The 8,847-nt window shown below is 35.1% G+C and overlaps 2 protein-coding genes across 2 annotated transcripts in view; both read right to left on the bottom strand.

Moving 5' to 3' along the window:
• Positions 1–884: 884 nt before the first annotated feature.
• LOC108375646 (cleavage and polyadenylation specificity factor subunit CG7185-like) lies at positions 885–5,207 on the bottom strand. The gene is made up of 4 exons (XM_017631789.1): positions 4,840–5,207; positions 4,677–4,773; positions 4,378–4,617; positions 885–1,429 (listed from the first exon to the last, which is right to left on the bottom strand). The coding sequence occupies exons 2-4, from the start codon at positions 4,743–4,745 to the stop codon at positions 947–949; spliced, it is 792 nt and encodes a 263-aa protein (XP_017487278.1). The 5' UTR covers positions 4,746–4,773; positions 4,840–5,207; the 3' UTR covers positions 885–946.
• Positions 5,208–5,723: 516 nt separating this feature from the next.
• LOC108375644 (protein ST7 homolog) overlaps positions 5,724–8,847 on the bottom strand; it is an 8,884-nt gene continuing 5,760 nt past the window's right edge. The window contains 1 exon segment of the mRNA XM_017631786.1: positions 5,724–5,742. Within this exon segment, the coding sequence (XP_017487275.1) occupies positions 5,724–5,742 (19 nt within the window).

The following is an 8,847-nucleotide window of genomic DNA, read 5'->3' as shown; positions in this document are numbered from 1 at the left end:
ACATATTAACAAAATTATTAAACATACTATGCTACTTTTCGTTAATTGGTCCTAGGCTGAATATCGTCATCGTCGACGATCGTCAGGTCAGCGCATCAGTAATATGGCTGACGATGGCAGTACCGTCACTTTTACTGAGGATGACGATATTCGGCATAGGGACGAACATTTACTTAAATATAATTGTTTGCTTGATGTCATAGAGAAATCTGTACATTATAGCGACTTAAATTGGCATTCAGAACTTATCAGATAAACGTTGCTAGCTTAGTAGAGTTCATATTAAAAAGTAGGCACACCAAACAGTTGTGAGCAAATGGTAACTACTTAGGACTACCAATTCTAAGGGTATTAAAACATACTATATATATGTATGTATGTATATGAATATATACATACGTTTTGACGATTTTTATTTATTTATATACTAAATTTTTCATGTTTTTTCATAAAAATAGAGTTCATTTAACCAAAATCAAACCTGGTAAATAAATATTTTTATTTTCATATAGAACTCGGGAAAATTCAAGAAATACAAAGAAATTTTCATAAAAAGTTTCAACTTTTCAATTCGATTACTTAAAAAAAATTTAAGTATGCAGTTTTTAGCCCAATAAATTTTAGTATAATAAGGTGCAAGTTTCAATTCTCTGAAAATTACCGCTGATTTTTGAGAATTTCGTTTGTATACTCAGAATTTTTTCTAATGAATTGAATGGTGAAAAATTTGTATGAAAATGTTTGGTATTTCTTGAGTTTTCCCCCGAGTGTCCAATAGAAAAAAATTTGATTTTGCTGGTTTTTGCTGTTGAATGAATTACATTTAAAAAAAATATGAAAATTTTGCTATGGAAAATATAAATAAATAAAATCGTCAAAACGTCGGGGGTTTTTATATTTTTGTCGCTGACTGTATATTTATGTATGTATAATTGATAAGATATAATCAAAGCACACATACCTGCATACGTGGGGGCCCTGCATTCGGTCCTACAGGTGGACCCTGTATGTGCTGTGGCCGGTATTGGCCTGGCGCCATATTGGGATTCATCATACGTGGTGGATGGCCAGGGGGTACCCCTTGTCCACCAGGATGTGGCGGCATTGGTCCCCCCACACCCATGTTCGGAGGTGCGGGACCACGTGGCGGTCCATTCTGTTGTGACGGTGGAACTGGGCGCGTCTTCTGCAAACTCTCAAACTGGTTTAGCGCCTGTTTAGTCGGATACGTTACCACCGGAGCTTGCCCGTGAAGCTCTTTTTTCGGCAAACGTTCTAAAACCAGACGTAAGCTTGCTTCAGATCCCAGTGATATAACGCTGAAGCCTTTCGATTGACCATTTGATCTGTTCTCAAAAAATTTTACCTCTTGGAAATCGGTTACTCCAATTTCGCGCATAACATTCGCAATATCTTGGTCAGTTGTCCACTGTAGAGATTTATGATAATGAAACAAGAATTTATTTTTCTAAGTACAACAATTATATTGGTTTTTAAATAGTACATCCAAATTTAAGCATAGACAGACAAAAATATTCCGGATTAACCGAAGCTCAAACATATTTTTTCACGTGGTTCCGGGGTTTCAGCTCAATGCCTAGTAGATATGTATATTTTATTTATTTGCTTTTAACACCTTTACTTTTTATTTTTAATAGCTTTTTGTACCTTTTTATTTAAATCAGCTAATTCTGGCCTTTACGCCGGACTTTACTGATCAAAATTCCAGTGAGCTCGATGAAGAAGTTTGAATGAGAACAAAATAATGGAAATTTGAATTTGAGTTAATGCAAGGCATATTTAACAAGGTAGAAGTGACAACGAGCTCGAACTCTCTTGTAGCTAGTTATTATGTCAAAAAACTATAAACAAACAAATTAACCCTATTAGGTGGGCGTGCTGTGTTTGCTACAGGAAAATAAAGCGAGAAAGCTTTTTTTATTACTTCACCTGCTTATAATTTCACCATGGAAATGCATCAGCATAAATACATTCATATGTATGTACGTATACTAATTTTAAGGATTACTTCAATATTACTTTCATAGAATTTTAGCTACATTCGCATCTTATATTCACACATACATATACAGAAAAGAATACCTCATAGAGGAAACCACGTCATTAAATGAAATGTTTTATGAAACTGCTTTAAACATTTTTTTGTTTCTATTCGCCCAATGTTTTTGCTCGTTTAGTTCTTCTACATATGTACGTATGTATATCAGTGTAAATCTAGCTAGGTCCTGACGCGGTTATGTGTGCATAATATTGTAAGAAAATTTTCTTACTCAGTGGTGAAATTCCGTGGCTTCAGGCAACCAAGTCTTCTAATTTCGCACAGAATTCAAAACTATCTCAAAGCACAATTAAATTTTGAATGCAAATTAGAAAATGGCAACTTGAAAAGGGTTAAAAAATATTCATCATTTGACATTATAGTCGGTGTTCAAAAGAGAGAAATGTCAAAATCCTACCTTGTTTAATATGCCTTCGTACTACGCCTTTTTTGACGCAAAAATGAGAAAATTAGAATTGCATGAATTTTTTGCGATTTTGGTTAAATATTTCTCGGATTCGCCCATATCCAGACAGATAGCGCAATTTGAAAGATCTTGGCTAGCTTGGAATAACTGCATTAATCCAATCCGGGATCTAGCTCACCACGGATAATCGAGAATTCCAGTTAAGAGAATTTATAGGTTTTCACAATAACTACAAGTTGGTGCATGCAACTTTACTCACCCAAAATTCAAACTTTTTTCTCAGAAGTGTTCGAATTTTTTGAGTATACATAAAAATATTTATTTATTTATTTATTGAATGAAAAATAATAATACAATTATTTCACAAAAAAAGGAACACTAGCTGCCAGGGCTTACGGGCTCCATATACAAATAAATTGTGGTTATTCGTTATATGGAAGCAATGCGACAAATCGGATTATTATTATTGGCTTTAAGACGCGTTTTGACCTGGTTCCGCTTAAGTGCACTACTACCGAAAATTCTTAAAAATAAATAATTAAACATAAGTGGCGAACAACATCACTTTGATATGGGGGTGCTATAGATATGTCCAATACTGTATATGTAAATGTTTTTTAGCCTATCTTCTTCCTAAATTGGCGACACTAAGAACAAAGTATCGGAAGAATCAAGAAAAATCATACTACAGCATTTTGATAACATAGTTTCTGGAAGAATCTTTGCAAAAGTTGTCATGGCAACAGAAGCTTTTTATAAAAATCACCAATATTATTGCCAGTTTCACAGCGATCCTGTAGGGCATTTCAAGGCCATAGAGCACTTTGTATTGGTTACAGTAGAAAATTAAAAGTTGGTATAGATATTACAAATATCAAAAGGAAAAAACTATGGGGGTGGGTGACCCGTTTTCTACGATACATTTTTTCCCATACAAAAGTTGGACTACTCTAATGAATGTACATATCGTTAGCTTAAAGAACAAAGTTGCTCAGTCAATTATTTTTTTATTTATTTTTTTTCATTGAATATAAACGAGAAAAAATTAAAGAAGTACCTCAATCCCTTTCGAAACGATGCATTTTTAATACCCCATGCTTCATATAACAAAATATAGCTTTTCATAAAAAGTGGACTTCACAACGTTTTACTCTAATCTAGCGAAATAATACATATGTATTCCTTTGGAAATTTCGGTGATTCATTGGCATTTTTTAAATATTTTATATACTACTGGGGTTTTAATTAAGCTTTTTGTGTACTTGTTTATTTTCTAAACAAAAAATTATTATAATTCTATAAAGTGCGCGCAAAGATTCCTTTAGGGTTTCATTATTCAACTTATACTACAAAAATAACTAATTAGTCAAGAATAACAGAAAAGACTAATGACTTCAACTTTGCAGACTTCAGTCAAAGATGTGATTGATGGGCTGCAGTTAAGAAATGTCAATGAATGTGACTGCAGCGATTTAAAGTCACGATGACTGCATTCTTTAACACCTCTGGACTTAAACTTGTTTTTTTAAACAAATTATAACAAAAATTTACTCGTAGCTTTTGCTGAATGTTTTTAGCGCATAATTTCAAAACATGCCAAATTTTGAGTTGTGCCTCTTTTGAAGACGGTCTGTGATATATATATATATATTCCGATCGGTAAACTGATGGATGCCTTCGGCCACGCTAGGGATTATAAACCTCACTAAGTAGAATTCTCTTTTGTGTTGCCAGAGAAGAGTGGCAGAAGTAATCGTAGTAAAAATAATTGCATATATTGTGTTAAATTCATCATAGCCTTTTTGGGCTATAGGCTTTATCGCAAATATCTTTTATGTATATTTGTATTTGTACTCAAAAATTCCCCGAAAAGGTTAATGAAAATACTCACCCAAGTTAAGTTACCGACATATAGTTGATAACGCCGCCCCATATGATTGGGCGTTAAACTACCACCACCTTGATGGTATAGACCATTGGACCCGCCACCGTTTCCGGCCGAATCACCACCAGCGACTGCTGCAACATTATCGCCAGCATTGACAGAGACAGTCCCCCCAGCTGTAGCTGAAGATTCGGTCGGACCCCCTATATCGTCATATAAATCAACACCTTCAGCAGCAAATTCATCCTAAAATGTAGTGTATGAAATTTCTGATAAGTTTCAGATCAGCCATCTCTTTTACTCACCTGGTTCTGCGCGGCAAAATCTTTATCCAGGTCTTCAGCGTACAGGTCTAAAACGGCACCGTCAGCCATGGCAGTCAATTACCAATTTATAACTTTTCTGATGTTTGCAATTTAAAAAGTTTAGCATTCAAAAATACAACAAAAACTTATTACGACTAGTTACCAGTTTTTAATTATCTTTATTTTCGTTTCCCCCGCTAAAAACCGCATTCAATTAAAAATAATGTGTATGTATATTAAGAACTGTGTGCTCTGTGCTCTTCTTCAATACCAGCCACACCGGTATAAAGCGTGAAATTTTTGCACAAATTTCCACCTTAGTTTACTTTCTTCTCTTCTTTTAAACACATTTTTGGTGTGCGATTTTTTTCCTTTGTATGATTAACACTTTTAACTCGATCTTATGAAATATCTCACAACTTTTTACCTAATAGGTATGTCCTGAAAATCCAACAGAAAATTATTTCTTCTCAATTCACACACGCCAACCGAATAGAAAATGGAAGTGCGACCAGGGCTGCCTACTATTCTTAGTAATGAGGATGTAAAAGCCCCAAATAGAAAAATATAGCTGATGCCAGATAAAACTTTGTGGCTTTGCGTGACGCAATGTAATCAAATTTTATGTTTTTGCATGACAACTCGAATTTGGACGAAATAAAATAACTATCAAACCAGCTGATAGTCAACGCGCGCAAAAAAATGTGAGTTGGCCATCTTTTCGCTTCGCGCTGCAGCTGAAACGATCTATGTGGCATGCTTCGTGCATTTTCAAGCAACTCATCTTATCTGTCAAAACGAATCTGTCACGCGATGCGAAGAAAGCGTTTTATCTGGCACTTAAAAGTGTCTATTTTATCCCTTCTGATTTAGTAATAAAATTGAGCCACATTTCTAAAACAAAAGTGCAATGTCTGAAATAAGATAAACTAATTGTTTACACATTAGAAATTAGAAAATTTTAGTAAAATGAAAGAGTAGTAAGTAGTATATGCGAAGGATTTCATAAAAATGTATTGGAATATTATTTCTTTAAAAAAGTGCCATTTACNACTCATCAAAGTTGCTGTGGATTTTAATTATTTTGATTTAAAATTATCAGCAATGTAATTAAGTTTTATGTTTCTGCATGAAAACCCGAATTTGGACGAAACAAAATAAATATTAAACCGGCTGATTGTCAAAGCGCGCAAAAAGATGGGAGTTGACCATCTTTTCGCTTCGCGCTGCCGCTTCAACGATTTATGTGGCATGCTTTGTGCATTTTCATACAATTCATCTTATCTGTCAAAGCGAATCTGTCACGTAAAGCGAAGCAAAAGTTTTATGTGACATCAGCTTCAATTCCGCACGTTACCGAAGATTTTGTAACCGGAAAATTGTATTACCAAAATATGTTACCAGTTCTTGTCACCGTAGTTCCAGGTACGTAGATAATGCAGTTAAAATATTCAGCAATTCAGCTATGAAGAATTGTTGAAATTTTGGCATTGCCTATTTCACGGGGTAATACTTTGTTACCAGCTTATGAGATGGTAACAAAATTTACCGGCTACAAGAGAGCTCGGAAAAGGGTTTAAAAATTGACAGGAACTTCATTTGCCGTTACACAACTTTTATTACCAGCGCAGAATAGACCTGTTAAGGCAAAATAGGACCCAAATGGCACGGCCAATGGATTCAAAGAGACTCAGGCCAAAAAAAATACTGTTTGAGGATAAAATAAGTGACTATCAAATAGTCTATTGCTGGGTATCTCCAGCTAGGATGAATTGGTCCATGGAACAGGCTATAAAAATAGCTTTGTTTCTTAACAGATCATTATCACAATTATCACTCATTTCTGCTAGAAGGCGTTTCTTAACTCAAAAACGAGTAGAAACTAGAAGCTCTCTCTTCCGCTCTTATTTTTTTAGCTCTTCTGCTAATTTCTGCTGTCAAAATGAATAAAGGAAAACTCGCGCCAAATATTTTCAATAGACAAATACACCGATCAGGTGTTTACCTGCTAGTCTTTTCTAGTTTTGCGTTTTTTTTTTAATTTTCTTATTTCGCTCTCTCTGAGCGTAATTCTGTTAATTTTCTCATTCTTCTTCTTCCTGATCATTATCTGCTAGAAAAGAAAAGAAACAAAGCCTAAATGCAACTCTGAATTCTTCGAAAAATACCACATTTCGAAAATGTTTAATGGAAAAGTGGCATCATGCAACACTGGCCATTTGACTTCCGGTAGTGCATTTACTGCCAAACCGATTCGGCAGTGCTTTTGGTCGCGCAATCATTCCTTTTCCAGTGCTGTCGCCGTCTTTCCAATCAAATGGGGTGTTCACAGTTCGTTCCAAATAGTGACTCAAAATGTAGACGTCTACATTTTGAGACGTCTTCTAATGCAGCGTTTTTGCTGCATTTAAAATGCAACATTTAGCACTTTCGAACATATGTTTTCGAAGAGCGTTCATGCTATAGCATTTAGCAAATGTACATTTACGCGAGTTCGAAATCGTATGCTTTTGACAAACAGCCGTGTTCCAGTCTCTTATTTAGATGCGTATATATTACGATCAATTCTCACGCAGGAGATAATGTGCAAAAACCCTACTGAAAAGGAAAAAATAAATTTTAAACCAAAAATTCAATACAAAAACTTGAATTGTTTTAACCATAACCGAACATTTGTTTGTGTATATATTCATTTGTCGGTGCTGTCAATTAAAATTTCCTCACTTAATTAGGAAACAAACCAAACAGAGTTGATCACAAATTGATCCAGATTTCTATCAGCATCAAATCGATGTTGAATTTGCTTAACTTTTCTTTATCCAAATATGTAATGCAAAATAAAAGAAATCTCGATCGGCGATCACTGAAACGCAGCTAGCAACTGTATACTCGAAAAAGCAATGTTGCCACTTTTTCTCTTTAAACCATGTTCGAATCGTGGAAATTTTGGAAGATCACAGGGTTGCTTTTAGCATTTAGATTCTTAATGCAAAAATGGAGTTGCATTTAGTTGCATTTAGGTGACGAATTTTGTATGGATAAATGTACATTTAGAGTAGCATTTAGAGCTAAATGCGCTAAATGTGCTTTTACGCGTAAGCAAAAACAGCCTATAACCGTAAAATCCGTGGTGTTGTTGTTTCCTATACAAAATTGGAAAACGACGACGTCTACATTTTGTCACACTCAAATGTATGTTTTTTACGCATTATGGCTATACTAATCACTTTTTTTTGTATTTATTGGGCACGTTTTCTGTATTTGCATTTAATTTGAGCGCAATTTCTGATGAAAAGAAACAAATCAAAGAAAAGAAATAACAAATATTAGGAATTGGTAATTAAGTTAAATAATTAAAATTTTTCAGAAACAAATTCGAAAGGCGACATATTTAAAATGCACGCAAAGCAGAAATATCTGGCAACACCAGCAAAGTTTTGAGACGACTGCTAGAAAAGGGTGCTCACAGTTTGATGCTAAAAGCCCTGTATGCAGCTCTCAAGAAAACGGTCAAGAAAAAATTGCCATTATTTCGCGTGTGTGTCCAAGGAATTTTGACATTTTTGATACCGCACAGCCTGTTGCCTCACTCTTTCCTCAAGAAATAATGGAACGGGCATATATTTCTGTTGCAAACCTGGGTTACCTTGTGCTCTTTTTTCACAAAAAACTTTAGAAAACCGTAGTAGAAAGCGTAGTAAATTTCTTAAGAACTGCGTACTGCCTTAAGGAAATTTGACTCAAGAAAGCTTCTTAGCCATTTCGTCATTATATATGGGCAACACGGGCAACACGCTTTGTGCTCTCGTTCCTCTGAGTAAAGAGACACTCAAACACACGTACGGTGGAAGTGCGGTACAAGGCGGTACATAGTATAGTTGTGTACCGCCTTGTACCGCACTTCCAATACCGCGTCTGTTTGAGTGTCCCTTTATTCTAGTTGGCCGTTCATAGCTGACAACAACAATTGTGTACAAAAGAATTGCTCTGTGTGAACGCGAAGGGCAACACCAAAAGAGAAATTGCCGAAATTGAGCAACAAACGTTTCTCTGTGTGAACCGAGTCTTAGACCAGTATTTTTGAAGACACAAACGAATAGTGATGTGTTGAGTCGATACTTTAAAGTATTGATCGATACTCGGTACCGATTTAAAAAGTATCCAATACTTT

This window comes from Rhagoletis zephyria, unplaced genomic scaffold, assembly GCF_001687245.7.
Source record: "Rhagoletis zephyria isolate East Lansing unplaced genomic scaffold, Rhagoletis_zephyria_1.1 Rzeph_scaffold_09255, whole genome shotgun sequence".
Taxonomy (NCBI): domain Eukaryota; kingdom Metazoa; phylum Arthropoda; class Insecta; order Diptera; family Tephritidae; genus Rhagoletis; species Rhagoletis zephyria.
Note: the sequence above shows the minus strand (reverse complement) of the source record. Positions and strands in the feature narration are given on the sequence as shown.

What these genes read in the sequence shown, in the direction of transcription:
- LOC108375646 (XM_017631789.1), bottom strand. Translation starts at nt 4,745, where the DNA reads ATGGCTGACGGTGCCGTTTTAGACCTGTACGCTGAAGACCTGGATAAA. An exon ending in ATTTTGCCGCGCAGAACCAG is followed by an intron (nt 4,618 to 4,676) that starts GTGAGTAAAAGA and finishes ACTACATTTTAG; the next exon opens with GATGAATTTGCTGCTGAAGG. An exon ending in ATGTCGGTAACTTAACTTGG is followed by an intron (nt 1,430 to 4,377) that starts GTGAGTATTTTC and finishes AAATCTCTACAG; the next exon opens with TGGACAACTGACCAAGATAT.